At 42.2% G+C, this 22,366-nt stretch overlaps 1 protein-coding gene across 2 annotated transcripts in view; it reads right to left on the minus strand.

Annotated features, from left to right (window-relative positions):
* Nucleotides 1-22,366, minus strand: part of TOX (thymocyte selection associated high mobility group box) — a 274,588-nt gene that overhangs the window by 35,404 nt on the left and 216,818 nt on the right. For both annotated transcript variants that reach the window (XM_075063026.1, XM_075063025.1), the window contains one exon: nt 19,115-19,345. In XM_075063026.1, the coding sequence (XP_074919127.1) occupies nt 19,115-19,345 (231 nt within the window). The remainder of the gene's footprint in view (nt 1-19,114; nt 19,346-22,366) is intronic.

Genomic DNA, 22,366 nt, shown 5'->3' on the forward strand with positions numbered 1-22,366 from the left:
ATACATAGTTGTAATAATTTAATAGACTTGATGCCTTACAGACATTTTAAATAGGCAAAAGGCTCATGTCATCATTCAAGTGTACCTGTGACAATGGTTTAAACTGTTTTGTGCATCACAGTTAAGATAGTGAGGAATTCTGAAACACAGAAATACATTAAAAATTGTCCTCAGTCTGAGAATATTTCTGTTCTTTTGTTTAAGAGCAACAAACATTGTAGCTTAGTTATAACCTTATGTTGCCAAGAGTTACTTTTATTTTTAAGATTTCCAAAACCACTTATAAGGCTTATGTTCCTCCCTAAAATGAATAAGTAGCTTGGATGGCAGCACATTTTTATAGAACTTGGCCATTTCCAACTTGTTTTTTTAATTAATATGATAATTAAATATAAATTGACTGGGTGAAACCCAGTTCGGACAGCTTCCTATTTCTGCTCCTATTTCTGCTTCCAATTTCTGCTCCTGGCTTAAGTAGGGCCAGTGGGACAATCTGCCACTCTTGGGACTCTCCCAATGGTACCTCAAGAGCAGATCCTCACTCTGAGCTGGGCCTTTGTGGGTCCCAAGTAAGCAATTGTCAGCAGGCTGCCAGGTGGAGGGTTGGAGTGCAGTGGCTTCCATGAACCCAGCTATCCGAGGTTTGAAAGCCATGGGTCATGACATCATCCTCCCACACCCAGGGGTTGCATTAAAAATTTATGGGACTTCAGAATATGGATTGGGGCCTTGTGGGTCAGAGCTATATCTTTAGGACAAGGTGTTAGCCTTCACATTTCTCGTTTCAGGGTGGTAGGTCAAGTAAAGTTTAACTGGGAGAAGAATAGGGCCTATCGGAACTGGCCCCACACAGTTACTCAAGGTTCTTGTGATTGGTAAACATTTGGACCAGACAATGGGTCCTTCCAAGTACTGTCGCCACTCTTCGAAGGCAGTCTGAATTGCCAGGAGCTCCTTGTCAAATATCTCGTATTTGCTCAAATATCATTCAGCAGGAGTAAACTTCCTTGTGAGGTAGACGATGGGGTGCAGTATTTGTTCGGGTCCGTGCCTTTGGGAGAGGACTGCCATGATCACTGTACTAAAGGCACTGGCAGAATTTTGATAGGCGAGTGACCTGCTCTCACCAGGGAATGAGGGGATCATGAAGGGTCAGTCAGCAGATGCCAAGGATCAGTGGAAAATTGCAGGGAATGGATCATACTGAATTGTATTATTTCTCTGTGACCCCGAATAACGGGCTCCATGGAGACAGCCTCTTCCACAACTGCAACTGAAGACAGCAGGAAGCTGTCAACAGTTTCAATCGTGTTGAGCATGGCTTTGTGCAGCAGCGGCACTTGTAGGGCCCAAGATGTAGAGGCATCCATAAACTTGTCTACTGCTCTCGAATTGATGAGGACCCGTTGGAGGGGAATCCGTCAGGGCTTCCCCAGGATACATAGATGGATAGTCTATAAGGTGCCACAGGATTCTCTGCTGCTTTTATAGATGGATAGGAATCTGCCAATCTGAATGGGGCTCTGGTGCTTCTCAGAGAGGACTAGGGTGTGGGGAACTTCTCTTCTTCCAAAGCTGAGGCTCTGTGCCTGGACTGCTTTGTTTCCCCAAGGCCCTTGGTGTTCGTACTGGGCTGGCCAAGATGGCATGGCCAGGTTCACTGCAGTAGAAGCACAGGTGGTGCTGATGGTGCTATTCCTTTTCTTCAGATGTGAGGCACTGACAAGCCAGATTGGCTTGCCTGGGTTCAGTGGGCAATACAGAAAGTGAGTTCATGGTACACAGGTAGAGTGAGCTGCAGGGGACCTCTTTTCTCATCTCTTCATTCTCAGAGCTTATTATTTATGTGGATGGTGAGGTCCAATTGGACATCTAGTCTGGTAAACATCTATGTGGGCCAATTTGTCTTTGATTTCTTCCCACAAGCCCCACTGGAACTGCTAAATCTGCACTGATTCGTTCAACTCTGTATCTATTGTAAGGCGGTGGAAGTGCGCTGCATAGGAGGCCACGGTGCCTTGCCCACGCTGGAGTCTCCTCAGGGTAGCCTCAGCCATTCAAGATCAGCGTGGATCACTGAACATGGCTGACATCGTTTGGAGAAATAAATCCCAGTGTGACACCATTGGGATATGGCCTTCCAGCAGTTGGGAGGCCCAGTCTAACATGTCTTCTATCAGCAGGCTCATTACCAAGGCCACCTTGGCCCAGGCAAAAGCATAGATTTTGGGATGCATCAGAAACAGAAGGTGGACCTGGTTCATGAAACCCCAGAACCACCAGTGGTTCCTGTCAAACCGTTTGGGTCAGGGTATTGCAGGCCCCCATTCGGGGTAAGGTTCTGCAGGCTGTGTTGGCAGCATGATGTTCTTGCTCCTGAGCTGCTTCACTTACTCCTTCAGCTGCTGGTTGTCCAAGATCAGCTGTGCAACTTCGGCCTGCAGTGCTTCATTAACCACCTAGAGTCAGGGTTCTATTCGGGCGAGTTCAATGCTTCTGGTGGCTGTGATGGTGCTGCTAGGTCCATCTTTCTCTCACTGAACTCAATCCCACAGGATATTGTGGTCCAAACAAGCTACTTCAGCTGGATCATGGGTGGCCAGACTTAGAAGTCAGAGCCAAAGTCCACAGTCACGAGATAGGAGTCAAGAGGCAGCTGTGTCAGGATACTTGGAGGTCGGATGCAGGATACAAACTATAAATTGGTAACCAGAGTCAGGCAGGGTCAGAATACCAGCAGTCAGAGGCAGAAGACAAACTGGAGGTCAGAAACCACAAAGTCAGATGCCAGGAGTCATGCTGGGATGGGATGCCAGAAAGTCAAGCCAGGGGTGCAGGACCAGGAAGCACAAGGCATGCAGTCCAGAGCAAGGTGGAGTCCAGTTGTTCAGACAGCTTCCTGTTCCTGTTGCTGGCTTAAGTAGGGCCAGCTGGTCAATCAGACTGAAGGAGCGGAACTTCATGCTGGGGTCCAGGCTTCATGGGTTTCAGGTAAGCAGTTCTCAGCAGGCTGCCAGGTGGCTGACATAAGGCTGCTCCCAGGAACCTTCTAGGACCAGGTTCTTAGTTTATTTTTTATTCATATTTCTAAAATGTGCCTAGTAAGAGATCTTCAGGTGCATGTACATTATTTCATAAGGCACCCAAAACTGGAAAAGACATTCCCCAAAGTAAACAAACCACCACCCTTCCCAGTACCTTCAGGCAAGAGAGGTAAGATTTGAACTTTGCCACAGGGGGAAGTGAATGTCAGAGTCCAGGGCTGTTCACTGAAAATGTCTTGGTACCAAATCAGAGCTTTTGAGGCTTATGCCCCCTTCCCTCTATCCATGTCTCCCCATCTCCCCCCAAAACTGGGCCAGGAGCGGGTCTGCAGCTCGGGGGAACATGGACAGGAGTAAGGGGGCACCCCACAGTTTGGGGAACTCTGACTTAAAGGCATCAGGTCTCTCCATATATATCACCATGAGAATCAAATCCAGCAAGATGCTTTTAGAAGCTTTGAGACAACTCCCTAGTTTTGAACAGCTGAGGCTGGTGGAAGGGTGTCCACAGATGCTGCCATTATGGCAAGGGTGGGGTTGATATTCCCAGGAGAGAGACTGATCTCTGGAATTTGTTTCTTATTTTGGTTTCACAAAGTTTATGCTAATCCAGGGCTTGGACCCAGTGTCCCAGGAGTCAGCTGAAAGTAGCCCACACTTCCATTGGACAACTTCCTTAGTCTTCTCTATCCCAACAATCTCCAGTCCACTCTACTGAAAACAGAAACCATGCCCACACCTTTGCAAAGAGCAGCAGCTCAGGTCACTATTAACCCTTTCCGTTCTGACCACCGATCTGCAAACAAACTGTCAGAAAGCCTCCTGGGTTAGTCAATGGAGAGTGAACTGAGCAAGGCTTTTGCATAGTAAGGTGGTAATATGCAGAGTGGCCAGTAGTTTTCCCACAGTGCACCATGATCCTAGGGCTAGAGCAGCCACATTTCAGGGTTTGTGGGGGCACTAGGGACCACGGGACATGGTTACTTGCACAATGCAGGGTGGACACCAGAGCCCTAGGTCTGAGCACTGTTTAGAAAAGTGTTAACACAGGGTTAAAATACAATATAGACACTGAAGCCCAAGGTTCCCTAACATGGGTCAGCAGACATACCCTGAGTGAGCAAATGAACAGTACATTCTGTCCAAAGGGGTACCCCAATCCTGCCGGGAGATTGGACAGACTTTAGCCTATAAGACTGAGGGCAATTCCTAGTATATTCAGTGTGTGTGTGCATAGGACCTGTTATTGTTTTATGTATATTTTCTCTGTAATGTCTTTATCCTAAGAATAAATGTATTTTATGTTCTAAAGGCTGGTTGGTACCTAGTGTTCACTGTTGTAACCTCTGAAGAAAGGTTAACCACAGAGACTGAACCCTGGTCAGATCTGCTGGGGAAATCACAATGAAGTACAGAGGGACTGCAAGCCTAAACCCCTGGTCTGGAGTGATAGAGATGTGGGTTTCCACCTAAGAGAGGTGATGGCTAGGAAGGAAGCCTGAAAACTATGACAGATGCATTCCATACATCTAAACAAAGAAATAAGTGCTATCTGTGAAAGTCGTAATGCTAGGAGCAATGGCACCATCTCAGAGTTCTTTGAGCGATGGATCAAGTTATGTTACCCATGGAAGTACCTTTTCTAGAGATTTTTCCAGAAACGTCTCCACTTTCTGGAAAAATACTACTGTGCTGCTGTCAGAGTTGAATCCAACCTCCAAATCTCCATCCCCAGCACAGCTGAATGGGTTCCCTCATGCTCAGAGAAAGCTGAAAGTTTGCCAAACCTGGAGGCCAGTGTCCAGTTGTAATCCTTTTATTTTGCATAAGAAGCAGCACTCAGAACTCTATGAATTCCACTAAAATGTAGCAAATCCCACATGCCTCCGACGAAGTAGGTATTCACCCACGAAAGCTCATGCTCCTATACGTCTGTTAGTCTATTAGGTGCCACAGGACTCTTTGCTGCTTTTACAGATCCAGACTAACACGGCTACCCCTCTGATACTAAAATGTAGCTGTCATATAAACAATCCACAGAACTGGTTAATGGATGGTGAAGTATGCCACCATTTGACTTTTAATCTAGGTACAAACTGTAACTGAGAGACGCCCTGGGCTAGCGCTCCAGCTCAGCAGTCTCTTAGATGACATAGTATGAAAATAACACTGATGATCTATTAGAAGCTTGCAGAAAAGAATTCAGTCTTTCTGGCACGCAAAGTTAAGGTCCCAGGCCAAATTCACCAGGCTCAACTCAATTGATTTCGCTGGAGCTGGAGCCACTTATGCCAGGGCTGAATTTGACCTCATGAGCTTGGAATTTGTAAGGTGAGGTTTGGGTTTTTCTAGATCAAAAGCATGTTTTGGATAACACCCGCACCCACAAACACAAACATAAAATGTGTGATTTACGTGGTAATTACTTGTACTCAGCTGTACTCTGCAAAACTGGATCTAAACCCAAATGGGCTACAATTAGTGTGATTAAGTCTGGCTGAGTACACAAATGATTTAGTGCCTGACTCCCATGGACTTCTAGTCTAGAGAATGGAGGGTGCGGGAAGGATAAGGAGGAAATTGTGATTATTATTTATAGTGCAGTAGCACTTAGAAGCCTAGGTTCCATTGGGCTGGGCATATTACAAACACATAACAAGAAACAATCCCATCCCCACAGGTACATGTAGGATTTATTTTGTAGTTGTGTCTGTTGTTTGCACCACTTGGACATTTGAAATTCACCCCTGGAGTGGAAGGCTACCCTCTCCACCACTTTAGCACTCTAGTGACGCCTCTGAAAAGAAAAGGCTGTCAAGGCAGGCTGGAAGAAAGGCCAGTAGATCCATGAATATATTGACTAAGGCCTGGTCTACACTACGCGTTTATACCGATTTTAGCAGCGTTAAACCGATTTAACGCTGCACCCGTCCACACAACGAGGTCCTTTATATCGATATAAAGGGCTCTTTAAACTGGTTTCTGTACTCCTCCCCAACGAGAGGAGTAGCGCTGAAATCGGTAACCATATGGAGTTAGGGTTAGTGTCCCGCAAGATCGATCTGCTTAATTGGCTCTGGGGGTATCCCTCAGTGCACCATTGTGACTGCTCTGGACAGCAATCTGAACTCAGATGCAACTGGCCAGGTAGACAGGAAGCCTCGCGACACTTTGAATTTCATTTCCCTGTTTGCCAGTGTGAGAGTCTCTGGTACAGCACGGGTGGCGATGCAGTCCCACTCCAAAAAGAGCCCAGCATGGACCTTTAGGAGGAAGCAACTGGATTGGATCGCCTGATGGGAGGCAAATTCGTTCTCAGAGCTGTGTTACAAAGACGAAATGACCAAAGTATTGAAAAATATATTCCAGACAGAGGCCACAGCAGGGACAGCATAGTGCTGTGGGTGACAAGACGTACGGAAAGCAAAGATAAATGGCGCTCATGAGGAAGGAGAGGGTACTGAGGACTAGCTATCCACAGCCTCCCCTGCAGTCTCCCCAAAAAAGTATTTGCATTATTGCTGAGCGCCAAATGCCTGTAGGGTCAAACACTTGTCCAGCAGACGGTTCAGGGTAAGCTTGTCCAATTCACGCCCCCCCCTCCCCCCGTGAAAGAAAAGGCGAAAAAAATTGTTTCTCGACTTTTTATATGTCACCCTCATGTTCTACTGCATGCTGACTGGAGAAGCACGTCGGTGGTCATGTTAGGCAGAGTGAACAGCGACAGTATCCTCTCCCTCCATCCCCTTACACCCCCCCAGTCCGGCAAGCGTGTACAATATAGTCAAATCCCCCCCATATCCACTCTCAGCCTCACATCCTCTCGTAACAACCCTTCCCCCCTGCGTCCCCCACTTCAAGTCTCCTCCTTTGCCCCATCACTCCCTGCCTCACCTCCTCACGCCTCCCTCCTAGCGTCAACACAACAATAACAATACTCAACATATACATAGCTAATACAGACACCCCCGTACCATATACTCCCCTGCTCCCTTCAGATTCCCCTGGCCACCATACCACCCCTGCTCCCTACTCCGCCTCCCTCTGCCTCCTCCTCTGGTGCATCTCCTAGCTTTCCTTTGCTAGCATCATACTCCCTGGTCCCCTATCAGTGCACCCCTCGTGCTCCCACAACCCCGCAGCCTACCTTGCTAAAGTGCTGCTTCCTGCTGCCCCCCTCACTAGTCCGCTCATCCCCGCAATTTCATGGGGCTGACTGTGCTCATCATCAGGTCCCTGTGCCGCTGTGCCAGCCCCTGACCCCTGTCAGTGGCGCAATTTGCCTTCGTGGTCAGGCTTCATCCATGGTGAATGTGGAGGTTGGCGCCATCTTTTTAGCTTTTGGGGGGGCCAGCCTCACACTTCCCCTAAGATATCACAATAGGGCCATGGCTGACCTTTCGTTCAACCATTGGCAGTAATACACCGATGATGGCATGTTGAATAAGGAAAATCAGCAGTAGGCCCCTTTCATGTTTTCTTGAGGCAGGTAGAAAACCAGGCCCAGATGGCTAGAGCTGCAAGCTGCATCCCGCTCTGCCTTGCTCCTTCATGCCCCCCCAGCACCAGCGCTGTACTCTGCGGCATTGGGGAGAACTGGAGCAACACTGAAAACAAAGCACTGAAAATCATCATCACCTCAAAAAACCGGGCGCCCCGGGCTTCTGGCACAGGAGCAGGCCTCTTTCCTGTGGGTAGGACCTTGGCTCTACTCTTCTTTGGTAACAAGAGAGAAGCCAGCACCTAAATCAGTGGTTTCGAACCAGGGGTCCATGGGGATACACAGAGGTTCCTTGAGGGCACATCAAACTCAGCTAGATCTTTGCACTTTTACCACAGGCTACCTAAAAAGGCACTGGCAAAGTCAGTCCAAACCGATTATGGCACAGCAGCAACTGTTTATACTTTCTATATTAATATGTATGAAATGTTTAGATAATATTATATTGCCCAACTGATGATGATGTAAATGAAAAGTCAGCATCAATAACGGCTACACTTTTTTATTCTAAATTGGAAGGAAGTTGTTTTTAAGTTGAGGTGAATTTTTGGGTACCAACCATTTATTACAGGATCCTGAATGTCATAGTGAAATACCATCTATTTAGACATACACGGGCAACTAGCGCTGGAAAAGCTATAGGACTGACCCTTCAGCTTCCCGTAGGTACAGAACGCTTAACCGACTCATCATGAACTGAGAGGCTGAGCGTCCACGCCCCTCCTTTCATGGTCTAAAGAAATACTTCTGTACTGCCTGGGACTCATCATAGCAGGGGATGTGACTCCCTCTCCCCCACACCGTAATGTCTGCCTGGACTTCATAGCAGCTGGGCGAGACGCGGACAGGCTGCTCCCTCCATTTTGCTCACTAACAAGTCAGTGTTCTTATTCTGCATCTTTACTTACATTCAATACACAATGTGGGACACTGCAATAGGTAGCCCAGGAGGTTGGAGCAGGAGCAATCGTAGGTGTGTTTGCAGAGGTCACCCTACCTGAATGGCATGCAGCTCGATTATTTCTGCGCATCGGACAGTGGAGCAGCTGGCCGTTACGTACACTGGTTCTTAGCACCACTTGCCCCCTATTCTAGGCAGGGACTGACTTCTATATTTAGAATACAACATAAGACTGGAATGAAACTCTGGGGGGTTCATTCCCATTTTTGTCATTTGGCCCGCCGGCAGACCATCAGCCAGAAGCACCCATGGACTAGCAGCAGTGTAACGAGAGAATGATAACCGTCATTCATGCCAATTAATGCAGATGGCATAGGTAGGACGGAATAGCAGACAACTAATATAACCGTCTCTGCTATCTGCAAGGCAAATGAATGCTGCTGTGTAGCACTTGCAGTACTGGCTCTGTCAGCAGCATCCAGTACACACTACCGGTAAGTACAAGAGCAACAGGATCCAGGTTGCCATGCTTGGCGTCTGCCACGGGCAATCCAGGGAAAAGGAGGCGCGAAATGATTGTCATGCCGTTAGCTTTCACAGAGGAAAATGAGTGTCGACCATTTTACCAAGAATCACCTGCGACATTATTTTTGCACCATCATGCACTGGGATCTCAACCCAGAATTCCAATGGGCGGGGGAGACTGCAGGAACTATGGGATAGCTATGGGATAGCTACCCACAGTGCAACGCTCCAGAAATCGACGCTAGCCTCGGACCATGGACGCACACCGCCAAATTAATGTGCTTAGTGTGGCCGTGTGCACTCGACTTTATACAATCTGTTTTACAAAACCGGTTTATGTAAAATCGGAATAATCCTGTAGTGTAGACGTACCCTAAGTGGCCTTATCACCCTGTATAGAGGGTGTGCAGCAGTTACTATTCTGATTTACGTGGCTTGGGGGTGAATTCAATCTTCCCAGTCCCAGGCTGGAAATCCTGTTTACCCTGGCAGCTTTGTGTGAGAGGGATGGGTTTGATCTGCAAGAAATTTTGTGAAAAAATGAACTGCAAAGTTGAGATCTGATACTGCCCCCTTCTGAAGTTAGTAACAAAACTATGCACCTCAATGGGAGCAAGATCTGGCCCTTGCAGAAACTATTAGACTGCTTAATCACATGTAGCATTTTAATACCTTAACAACAAACATATATATATTTTATTGACCTGTTTGTGTTCCAGTTCATTAAGCCCAGCTGTTCTCAGAGGAGGAGAAAAAGAGCAGAAAGCAATGGGAAGAGGGATCCAACCGACTAAAACAAACTGGAATAGTTGTTTTAAATGCCTCATGTGTTTATCTAGCACTTTCAAGGGAAAAAAAGCAGTTTTATTACAGAAATTTGCCAGTAAAACATGAGTTTCACTAACAGAAAAGGGGTAAAACTAATGACAAAAGCCTCTTTGCTGTTATAAATAGGGAGGAAGGAGAAAGTAGTTTAAGCTCTACTGATAGCAAATGGAGGAAAACACTCCCTCTTTCTTATCAGCCATTCAACATCTCGACAGTGAGGTAGTTTTTATTGTTGCAGTTTCTGAATATATTTTGTTTTCTAATTCACAATGGCAGAATATACAAACAGATTTGTCTCTACTTCCTATTCTCGTTTACACAATAAAGTAAATAAAAAGATTAAATCTCTCAATAATTGTATGCTACCCATAAATCTGAGGATATATTTCAATAATTTTGTGGTCTTCTTCAAAGTGTTTTATATTTATCCTTTGGAGACGGCTTTATAAATGCATTGCGAGTTTTAAAAGTAAAGGTTGCTAAAAGGGAATTTTAGTGTGTGACCTCAAAGCAGAGGAGAAAAAAAACAACTCAACTCAGTACTCTCTTTCTCACTGCATATGGTAGAGGCTTTACTTCATAAGCAATTAAATAACGAATAAACTGTGGATAAATATTTTGAAAATGTAACTGTGTAATTCTCACTTGAAAATCTGCACTCAATTTATACTATTTAAACAACTATATAAGGCCCGGCAGAAAAATACCATGTATGCTCTAAAATGCTAGAGGCAGACCCTTAGCTGGTGCAAACTGTCATAGCTTCATTGAAGTCAGTGGAGCCATGGCAATTTACCTTACAATTTTAAAGACACAAAGGGGGTTAGGTGTCCAAATCCAATTGAAAGTCAATAGGAGTTGGGTTCCTAACTCCTCTTTGTGCCCCCCCACCCCAGATTGCATATATTACAAATATATGATCAGATTATGTCTTGCCCTGAACCAAGCACACAAGCAGCAGAAAGAATGTAAGATGTGCAAGGGGTGAGCATATGTGCTTAGGGAGACGTGGTGTTCTGAAGCTGGCCAAATTTGGAAAAAAGCAATAGCTTTCTCTCTAAAAGGGCATTCTGCACGAGAATTTCAAATGGCAGAGTGCCTCCCAGAATTTGTCCTTGGGAGATGCAGGGAGTTCTCCTTTTAACAGCTCTCCCAATGAAGAGCTATGCCTTCAAGGCACATTTGAGCCTGGAGTAACTTGCGAAATCAGCACAGTGCCTGGTTGCATCAAAGTGAACTTAATGTACAATATTGAGCAGGCATCATTTTACCTTTGTAAAATACCAGCATTTTGAAGGTTAAATACTGGACACAATTACTTTTACAGACAATTCAGAATTACCAGGTACACCCCTGAATTAGCTAGTGTTCTACTTTTATTTATTACACATTTAAAAAGCTGTGATCCCAAGAAAAACTTTTTAAAAAATTGCTGAGATTTTTTTTGTTTACATATATATACCAGAATTAGTCTGGGTTATTTCTAGGGGCCAGGATAGAAACTCTTGAAAGCTTGAGGTTTCTAATGAACATGCTAACAGCTAAATGTTGACACTAATACAGAGGGACTTCAATTTACTTCAGTATTGGTAACATACAATCCAAGTTCCAACAGCTGATAAAGAATAAACTGCTGCATTTATCTAGTGGGTGTCTGAACACCAATGAGGAGTAAATGATTTGATTTTGTGGGCTCAGAGGATTTGTCAGCTGCCTCATAAGTATAATTCTGGCTCTTCATATTCCTGCTGCTTCTAATTTAGCAGGACAGGCTCATAATTGAAGCAAATTAACTGTTTACACTTGTCACTTCTACCAGGGGAAGAGGACATATCAGCAGGAAAGAATGAGTGGGAAATTAAATTCTTCCCAGTTGTGTCAGATCTGCCCTTATAATAAACACATTAACAGTAATTTCATGAGGCATCAAACATAGAAATAAATACTGAGGGATAAAATAATGAGGTGTTGCTACTGAGCTGAACTGTTGCAGCTAATATTACTGTGTATGAATTATGTAGCCTGAAAGCAGGCATATGTTACAGCACTCAAAGAGTTGCTTTGCATGTGCTATCTGATCATTAAGCTCTGGGTCCCTAGGTAAATCCATCTTTCTTCTTGCTGCAAGGGCCAGTATAACATGTAAGTACATACAGACATACGCACACATTATAATCTGTATATAATGGGCCAAATTCATTCCTGGTAGAACTTCAGTAAGACAATGGAGTTACACCCAAGATCATCTATGCATATTACATTCATTTCCATGTCTAATATAACAGCATGTTTATTTAGGTCTTTGGCAGAAGCTTTAAAGTCACTTACTCTAATGTAAACAAGCACATTTTGTTTGTAATTTGCTAAATCTATTACAGCCTTTCTGAGTCTCCAGTTAGAAGCTTAAGGTTCATTTAGTACATTTACATCTGGTTTTGATTTTAAATTACTTTCCTTTTTCACTTAAGAACCGAAAATGACCTAAGCAGTCTTTGTACCCAGTTTGAACCAACCTTCTATCTGAAAGCCAGAGAGGCTCAACTATTTATATGCCTAACTTTGCTCCCTAGGGGCCATTTTTCTCCCCTTTGTAGCAAAAATATGTGCAAAGGGCAATGATGTACAGAAATTGGCTACAAAAATGGGATGTAAAAGAGCACGCTGTTTACTCGGGAGAAAAAAAAATGTTTGTAGTAAAAAAGAAAAGGTAAAAAAGTCATTGAAAACCACCAAAAATCATGAATACTATATTGAGGAAGATGTATACTGATTTATTACTGGTAAAGCTGATTTTGTTGGCATTTTTATGAAACAAAAAACAGATTTTTTTTTTCAAAAAAAGTTTTTAATGAAAAATGGTGAAAATATTGTTAAGTCCTCCCCTATTTTTGACTAGTTCTAGTCACTGTACAGGAGGCAGTATTTGGGAAGAGGCGGCGGGGTATGCAAAAATGTGCAGTAAACATTTGGGAGCCCCTTCCAGTGACAGGCAAAGTCACCTCTAGACAGACAGACAGACTCTCCCTCTCTCTCTCCAGATGCTTGGAAATCCATGGAACATTGAAGTGTAGATATCTGCACATAGCGAGGGAAGAATATTTTGCTCATTCTTTTCTGTACTCAGTTACATTGTCTTTCTTGGGTATCATGGCCATAATGTGCTCCCCACTGATTTCAGCTCAAAAAGTAATGGCATCATCTGTTTCATAGTATTTCTGCTTTTCCCTGATTTCTTCCATATTTCCTCAGATCGCACTTCCTCTGACTTTTTGTAGTTTGAAAAACTTTTGTAGATCTGCCCACAAACCCTTTTAGTGGTTTAATCTGGTATGGTATCCCAACAACTAGATTTGGCCTGGTTGAGTTCTCAAGCAGGATTTGTATCAAGCTCTGACATCACCATTCATTCCATGGTGTGCAAACCATAGGAACATATCCCTTTTTTACAGCTAATGGAACTATGATCTGCATCATGATTTACTTGATCCAACTGCCATTCAAGTCAACAGAAAGACTCTTATAGATTTCAATAGAGGCTGTATCAAGTCACAGTATACAGAAGATTTAATATGTACATATTTTAAAAGACGTGATATAGCTGAGCTGGTACTTTTCTTTCTCAGTAGTGGAAAAATAATTAACCAAAAAATCCCATCAGTACATTTTAAACCTTATTTTCTCCACCTCGTTATCTTTTTACAACTTATTGTGTGTTATGCTTTGCTTACTGATTAATTTATATTTAAAACAATAGAAAAGAATTCCAACTCAGGAAACGGTAATAATTCTATTTAAGTTCCTGAATAAGCATCAACTTCCAAAGCATAAAATCCCAAAGCTTTATGATTACCGAATTGAAAGCCTAATTCATAAATAAAGTAAGTATTCTTATGAGAATTCCACACTTCTTTATTTTAATTTCTTTTTGAGATTCTTTCTATAGTATCTTCATGGAAGCCAAAGTCCATATAGTATGTTAATCCTTTGTTTTTTTAAGAACCCAATTTCCCTACCAGAGCCCACTGATTTTGTGACAGTTATTGGATCCTGAGACTGGAGAAGTAGGCCCTTAATATGCAGAAGAGCTAGCATTTTGGGGAAGCTTCTTGTAATCAACCTAGTTGATTTCAATGGGAAGGTCTGCTTAAAAAACAAATGGCACGAAGTAGTCCTATGTTTTCCTAATGGTTGTACTTTGCAAAGTCCTGCTGGGTTATCACCAATACTGTTGGTTGTTAGTCCAAGTTTATAGTTATACTCATTGACCTTAATGGATCAATGGGAGATTTGCTCAAGTAATTCTACAGAATTTGATAGACAGCTGTTAACAGCTGTGGAGTACTACAGGAACAATAGGTGTTGAACAGAGATTTTGTAAATGTTGATTTTTGGATGAAAAAAAGGGGATACAGTTATCTCATCCTTTAACTAGCTCTATAGATAGTTGAAAAATGTCAACCAAAAACCAGTAACAACAGAAACAACTAAACAAACACCATATTTTTCATGAAACCATCTGTGAAAAAATTACTCTTCTTTTACCAGTTCTAGTTTTGAGCAATTTTGATACATGGCAATCAGTGGCCCTAATTCAGCACTGTGATCTGCCTGGGTGGACTTCTGCACCCATGTATGTCAAAATGGGGGAACCTGGCCCTGGTGCAGGGGCAGCTCTATGTATTTTTCCACTCCAAGCACGGCAGTCAGGTGGCTTTCAACGGCATGCCTGTGGGAGGTCCACTGGTAACGCGGATTCGGCAGGATGCCTGCCGGAGGTCTGCCGGTCCCGCGCCTTCGGCGTACCTGCCGCCAAATTACCGCCGAAACCGCGGGATCGGCAGACCTCCTGAAGGCATGCTGCTGGAGGCAGCCTGACTACCGCCCTCACGACAACCGGCACACTGCCCCCCGTGGCATGCCGCCCCAGGCATGTGCTTGCTGCGCTGGTGCCTGGAGCCGCCCTTGCCCTGGTGTTAAATCTAAGCCTGTTGCAGGTGTAATGGCACTTTTTTCTAGCTTCTAAAGATAACCTATACCATGTGGTTTAGTGGTCATTAATAATGCTGCTCTTGCGACTTTCTTTAGCAAATATAAGTGGTAAATTTCAATAAATATGCATTTCGATAATCTCCAAGATGAATACGAGGAGCCAGGGTCTACAAAATACTGTTGAAACTGCTGAGCATTTTTTCCTAGAAATTGATCAGCACTTTGCAGCATCAGACCCTCAGTACAATGTAGAATTAATTTCGATTATGAACACAATGGACTTAGCAAATAGGATTGAAAGTTCTTTTGGATCGGGGCTGTCTTTTATCCTGTTTATACCACACTAAAGAATATGGGGCCTGATCCTGAGTGGTGCTTTTAGGTATTACTGCAAGACATAATAAATGATAGTAATAAATACACAAAGTGAGTCAAAGACAGAGGAGCAAACATACGGTAACACAACGTATTGTAATACCTTGCATATATATTTGGTTGCATTACTTTTTTCTGTTTGAATTCTGTAGCACGTAATTCTGCCATTTAAAACTCTAATGGTTTTCCAAGGTTCAGCAATTTAGCTTGAAGACAATACAGACAAGAAAAACAAATTCTGTTCTACTAATTTTTTTTCCAATACAGGAATTATTCAATTATTGCTTTCAGCTGTGAGCAGGAACCCTGAAATTAAATTTGGAAATTCCAGTTTTGTTTTTTTTAATGAAAATTGTATTTCTTTTAGGTCTCTGACAAACATGGGGACTATTTTTTATACTAGACACAAAACCAACAGATGAAGAGCAAATCTTGTTTCCTCATGAATGTGCATTTTCAATTTGTTTTTGTTTATCTCCATTGTATGGTCCTGGACTATCACATAGTAACTGAGTTTTTCTACTCTGCTGGGGGAAGAAAACTGTAAAGTGAGTTCTGGAAGGAAGAATACAATGATATACCTAATGGCCAATATGATTCAGACTTGAAAATTAAAGGTAATTATAAAATATGCTAGAAGAAAGACAGATGAGTGGCTAAGTGTTTTTTTACCTCTGTTTTTATTAAAGAACAGTAACATTAATTGGAACTAGAGACAGGGACTATTGTGAAGTTCAGATATGAATCCAAATTATCACGAACTTCAGGGGAATCTGGATCCAGGATTCTAGTTTCGATTAATATAGAGATGGGCCCAAGATCCAGAGATAAGCTTTTGGAAAGTTTCTGAGGGGTGTGTGTGTTTGGATTTGGGGTTTCAGTGTGTGAACATCACTAGCAAGAACTCCGAATTTGCATCATTGCATGTCATGTGGGCAAATCTCTGAAAGGGCATAAAAACATTAAGGGTGCACTATTACTGGCACGCAATGAAGGGGGAGAAGGTGTAAGCAAGGAGCCTTACTTCTCTTGTACAACCCATGTAAGGATCTACAATAATTGCAATTCCATTGTTCTCTGATACTGCCCCCCCAACACACACACGCTGTGACACAAGTCACCTCAAATGGAATAAGGATTAGTCCTGGCCGCTCACCCACTCGGCCCTGGCTGAGCACACCAAGGCCCAAGGCTACTTTTCTGCATGCTGGGGAGGGTTCTGAGAGACAACCCTTCCTGCTGTGGCTCTGCATCACCTGCAATGCCAGCCTGTAGGTATCTGCACTCAGAAAAATACAGTCAAAACCATTTGCTACTGAAATTTATTCTGAATACAGTCCATGTTTCGGAGCCCAGAGCAAGTAATCACTCTCATGGACCTGAGATGCAACATTCAACTATTATAGAGGAACTGCTGTACTGAAACAATCAAGTCCATCTAATCTAGGATCCTCCCTCAGACAGTGGCTGGGCACATTAGAGGAAGGCAGAAGATAGAACCCCACACACTTTAATGTACCTGACCTCTATGATCCTCTGATTCACAAAAGTTACCTTTCCTCCAGCTGAACTTTCTGAAAGCCACACCTTATTTAGTAACAGTTTCTAGGTAGAACATTTTTTTTTTTTGGTCAGTCATCAAGGGCCAAATTCTGATCCATAAAAGTCAGCAGTAAAACTCTCACTGATTTTAATGGGACCTAAGTGCCTCTCCATGCAATCTTCCAGCTGACTTTTTGTGGGGGGTTAGTGAAGGTAGACAACCAATTCTCTGAAGTCCAGAAGTCAGGACTTATAAAAAGAATTTTTAGTGACACTTTTTTTAATAATAATTGGTTTGTATCAAGATGCTAGTCAAATTAGCACAGAATTAGCATGGAAAATGAGAAACCTCTGGAACGTTCTGCTCAGGAAGCCTTTACAGTTCTTTGTTTCTGTCAATTGGTATAATGTCTGGAGATGCTGAAAAGGACAGCTTCCACACAGTGTTTTCCACTTAAATCATATGAACACTGTATACATAAACAGACGCTGTGCTTTCTGCCTCCCTGCTGGTTGGCTGTTTACTCCGGCCTGTCCACTCTCCTCTCCTTCACAGTCCCTCTGCAGCCAGCCTCACTCTCCATTGTCCCTGATCTCCATGTCACACTTCATTGTTCCTCGATCCCCACTGTTCCTTACATTTCCCACTTCTGGCTTCCTGTCAGCTCACGTCCTCCCCCTACCACATTAAAACCAAACAACAACAACAGAGCATTAAACCTAATATGATGTTTGCCAACCATCACTCTGACCATTGGGTCTGGCTCCTGTGATGAGCTCCACACAGAAGGACCCCTGAAACTCTGACAAGGTCCCAATGATTTCAGTGGGGTTCTGTGCAGATGTGGGTCCATCCTTGCAGAGCTCCTTATAGGACGAAGGCCTTTGCTTTCCCCCTCAACTTTTGTCTTTCTGATCTATTTAGATTGTCAACTTTTCAGGGCAAGGAATGTATCTTCATATACGTCTGCCCAGCACCTAGCGCAACAGAGCCTCTATCCTGCTTGGGGTCTTTGAGCACTACTGCAATACAAATAATAAAAAATAGTTAACAACAATAGCTTAGGGGAGTAGAACCCTATATTATTTTCTACAGCTGGTTTCCACCCTTTACCTTTCTCTTCAGTGAAAAAATTACATTGTAAAAAAAATAAACACACATTTTAATATGTTTGCAAAATGTAAGGACATTGTTATAGCTGTTCTTGTGTTCTGTTCTTGTGTAGTCATGATTCCCCACACCTAATTCACTGCAAGCACTGGGCTTTCTCCATGTGCTTAATAATGTACCTAGGTGTATCTTTGTTACGCAACACTATACATTCTGCCATGTTTTATGGATTAAGTAAAACATTTAATCTTATATTTCTAAGGTAGACATGCAGAGGAAACAAGGCCTTACTGGGAACACTATTACCATCAGCCAAGGCTATACATAACTTAATTGAGAAAGACAACAATGGATCTGGAAGGAGGGAAAAGAGAAGTGCAGAGCTGAGAATGTGGAGGAAATTATTACTTTAACATGGACACCAAGGGGAGCTGTTCACACTGCTTTACATTCCACCTGATTGTCTCTTACAATCACACCAGTTCTTTTTTCAGGAGAGGGCTGAACAAAGCCCCTTGATATAGCACAAATAGGATCCATAAAGTAAAAAGATAAGGAATCAAACTTTTCCCAGATTGACCTATAGTCTCTTTTGAAAATAGAAACAATACCTTAAAAATATCAGTGTGAAAATGCATTTGCCACAGAATGGTCAGTTAACAAAGGACTATCAAATAGTTAGGGCCTGAGCCTTGTGGTTCTTATTCCCTGTCACTCTGCATAGCTCTCATAACATCTCATCACCTAGATGAGATGCAGAACATCCCACTTAGTCTTTCACTTCGTACAATATTTAATGACAGCCTGTATACAAAAAGAGGAGGAAAGAGCTGAGCATATACCCCCACATCGTCTGAAAAGCTGTTGAGGAAGGGTTTGAATAACATATTGGTATCAGCTCTTTGGTGGTCTTCAAGGAGTGGCTAGGGATAGATGGACGTTAAGCTTTCTGATAAGTTCGAAAACGGTAAAGAGATAAAGAGTAACTGCTGAAGGGGAGGATAGCTGGTTTTTAAACATCACTCTGCCAGTGTAAAGGGGCCTCATTGTAACTGAGTCTCAAGCCCTCTAACTTTGGCACACAAAATCCTAAAAGTAATTATATAAATTCGCAGGCAGAAGAACTAAAATACTCTTTCTAGTGGCCTAATAAACTGATAAATGAAATGAGGTGATAGTCTCCTGAACTTAAGTACTGATATGACACATTTTCAGGTGTAGTCAGAATGAACAAAAGGAGTTGCTCAGAGTGGTTAGACAGCATGTACTTGATCACTACAATTTATATCACATTGTACCTGTTTTTGTTCCTCTCCCAAGCCATCCCACATTGAAGCTACAATTTTAGAGACTTCACCAAATGTAGCATTTGGGTTTTGGCCCTTGATGGCTGCTTGAGTGTCTCGGAAGAATAATGCATAGGCAGACACAGGCTTCTGTGGCTCATTAGGGTCCTTCTTCTTCTTCTTTTTGGGAGTTTTGGGTTTCTTTCCCATATCAGAAGCAGGTCGTTTCTCTCCTCCATTGATCTGTAATAAAAGTTCACAAAAGGACAGAAACTCATTAAATTGTGAATCAGACCAAAAAGCTCTATTTATCAAGGCATCTACAATATACATTATGCATTTTGCCGGGGAAAGTGCACTTTTAGCTACAGTCTTTTGATAATCCAAATGTTGACAACATTTCTCAGGGTTTCATCTGTAAAAGGCATTATAAATGTTCTAGGTTATATAACGTTTTTCCTAAAATGATTCATACATTTTGTTTTTATAAAATTATCATCTCATTAATAGATTAGCTTGTCATCTTTTTATCTTTTTGGAGTCTTACAGCTAATGGTTGTTGGAGACCTGTAATGAGTAAAACCATTATAGATTTCATTATACATTGAGCACTAGTTTAATCATAAGAACCATTTAAGTAGAGCAAGAACAATATAATTTCCACCTTATATTTTTCTTTCCCTTAGAAGACTATTTTAACCTATGGTTCAGTTCAATTCCCACTGAAGTTAGTGGGATTGTTTCTAGTGACTTCACTGGGAACTGGATTGGGAATCAAGTGAATTGAGATTAAAAAAAATGTTAATTCCCTGGTATTATTCTTAATCAAAATCAAGAGCAACAGAATTTCAGCAGTTTAGGTTGGAATATTTTTTGACCTATTGAAGGGCTTCATTCTGGTCTTATTGGAGTCAATGGGAAAACTCTCATTAACTCTGCTGGTGCAGGATCAGTCCCTTGGGTTCCGAATAAAGGAGCAAATGAGTCTCACGCATGCACTGGATGAAAAGAAGAGTTTGTGTTTGTGTGTGTATGCACACACTTAAAAAATCCCCATGCCCTGGATCCCTCTTGTGGATTTCACTGCAGCCTGAAGATGTGCAAATTTGTGAAAACCCAACTGTCCTTTAACCATTAAATATTTATATTGCTGCAGGGCTTCCAACAGGATTCAGGACCCCATTTTGCCAGATGCTGTGCAAAAATATGTAAAGACACAGGCCTGATTTTCTAAGCGACTCAAACTACATGGCACAAAGTGGCCTCAGCGGACTGGAGAATCTGGCTAACTGTATCTGTCCCAAAGAGTTTTTCGTTTGAAAAGACTCAGGAGGAGAGGGTTACAATCAAATAGAGATGATTTCTATCATTTTTTAATAAACTGTGATCAGGTGCCACGCTAGATTCCAGGTGTTCCAAAAATAAATACAGATCCATAATGACGGTGGCTGCATATGGCTGTATATGCTCACTCTGGGCCAGACCCTTCTCCCTCTTCCTGTGTGTCACACTGTGTTCAATGGGACTACTCAAGTGAGTAAAGTGAGCAGTATTTGGCCTGTTGTGGCTTTTTAATCAGAACAGCAATGTGATGAATGTAACTTAAAAAGGAAATTGGTTGGTTCCTAGGCACCTGGTTAGGCAATCAAATATGCAGTTAATGGTTGTGGAGTATACCAGCAGCACTAGAGAGAAGAACGAAGAAGTTATAAAACACAAGCTGCTTGTTTCAAACTTACAGATCACTATTTCACTCTATACTGTAGAAGAAACTACAAGATCAATACTATATGAAGGTGTGTTATGTGCACACGCAAAGTGCTCCCTAGTTAATTTGACCATCCTAATCCAAATTTTCCAAACACCTCTAAGTAACAGTTCACAAATCCCAGGAGCAAGGAGGCTTGACAACTTCAGACTCATACTTAAAGTTCCTACTATTGCTATTTTAAAAGGTTTCTTTTTATGCTTTTGTATTGACCAAAGGGATTTACAAGCTTGTAGATATTTAAGATAGCAGGATGTCCAAACTACCATTTAACTATGTGATAAATAATCATAATATGCATAAAAGGTAAGAGAAAAAAAAGTCTTCTTGTAAATCGCTTGGACATTTTATTCTCCAACCCAAATAATCCAATGGCTTCAAATATCCCACTGCTAAAAAGGGAGTACTCCCTGGGGAAATTCTGTTTGTTTTATAAAAAAATAAGTAAAGAAAGAGAATTCCAGTACTAATAACCTTGGAAATGGCTGAGATGATGGCGTACCTTATGCTCCCATCAGTCTATCAGCTTATAGACTCCACTGCTAACCGTCAAAGCAGAGACAGATGGGAAATAAAATAAAAAACATATATATTCTTTTAGCCATAGACTCGTGCCTCAAAATCCCTAGAGGTGTAGTTAGCTCATGGTAATCCACCTCCTGTCATGCCTTATTGCTTAATTATAGTGATGTATTTAACTTATTTATCACAAGAAAGCAATAATCTTTCACTTCAAAAAAGTCGGTAGTAACCACGTTGCACAAATGATAGATCACAAGACTACCTAGTGTAGGATTTAAGACTATCTAGTAAGGCACATTGTTGATATCTTAATGTCCCGTGAGAAGTTTGAAAATGTCTATAAATATATTTAAAATAAACTGCAATAGTACCAAATTCTTTAGCGGAGCTAGGAGAGCTGTTTTACGCATACTATCTTGCAGTAATTGCTGTAGTTTAAAATAGATTTTAATCAAGCACCATCTGCATAATAGGCTGAACAAACAACATAGAATTCTACTTATAACTCTGACCATATAAAATAAATATTGTAAAACGTCTACCACATAAAGAGAATATGTGGCAGCAGTTCCCTAGTAATCATGTTTCTGTTAGTTAATTTTTGCTACTTGCAGTCCTCTCGGTCTCTTTTCTCTGAAGTACACTATTTGAAATTCTCTCATAAGCGAAATTCAAATGAGCATGGAAAAAAAACAGTCATCCATCTACTGAGAAATACATATTTGCAAGCCTATAATGCTTCTAGCATCTCACAATTATGCTTAGCAATAACAGAATACATGTTTAATGATCCAACACTATGAATTATGGCAAGAATTGCGCAAATGCAGTATTTGAATTTTGAAGTGGTCAGAATAAAATGGGCAGTTTGTTGCAAATGGGCACTTTGTTGCAAATGGTTTTATAGTTACATACAAACACTGATTTTTTAAGGTCTCCTTTTTATTCATTTAACCACAGACTTGAATACTGAA

Source organism: Chelonoidis abingdonii, chromosome 2, assembly GCF_003597395.2.
Source record: "Chelonoidis abingdonii isolate Lonesome George chromosome 2, CheloAbing_2.0, whole genome shotgun sequence".
Classification (NCBI taxonomy): domain Eukaryota; kingdom Metazoa; phylum Chordata; order Testudines; family Testudinidae; genus Chelonoidis; species Chelonoidis abingdonii.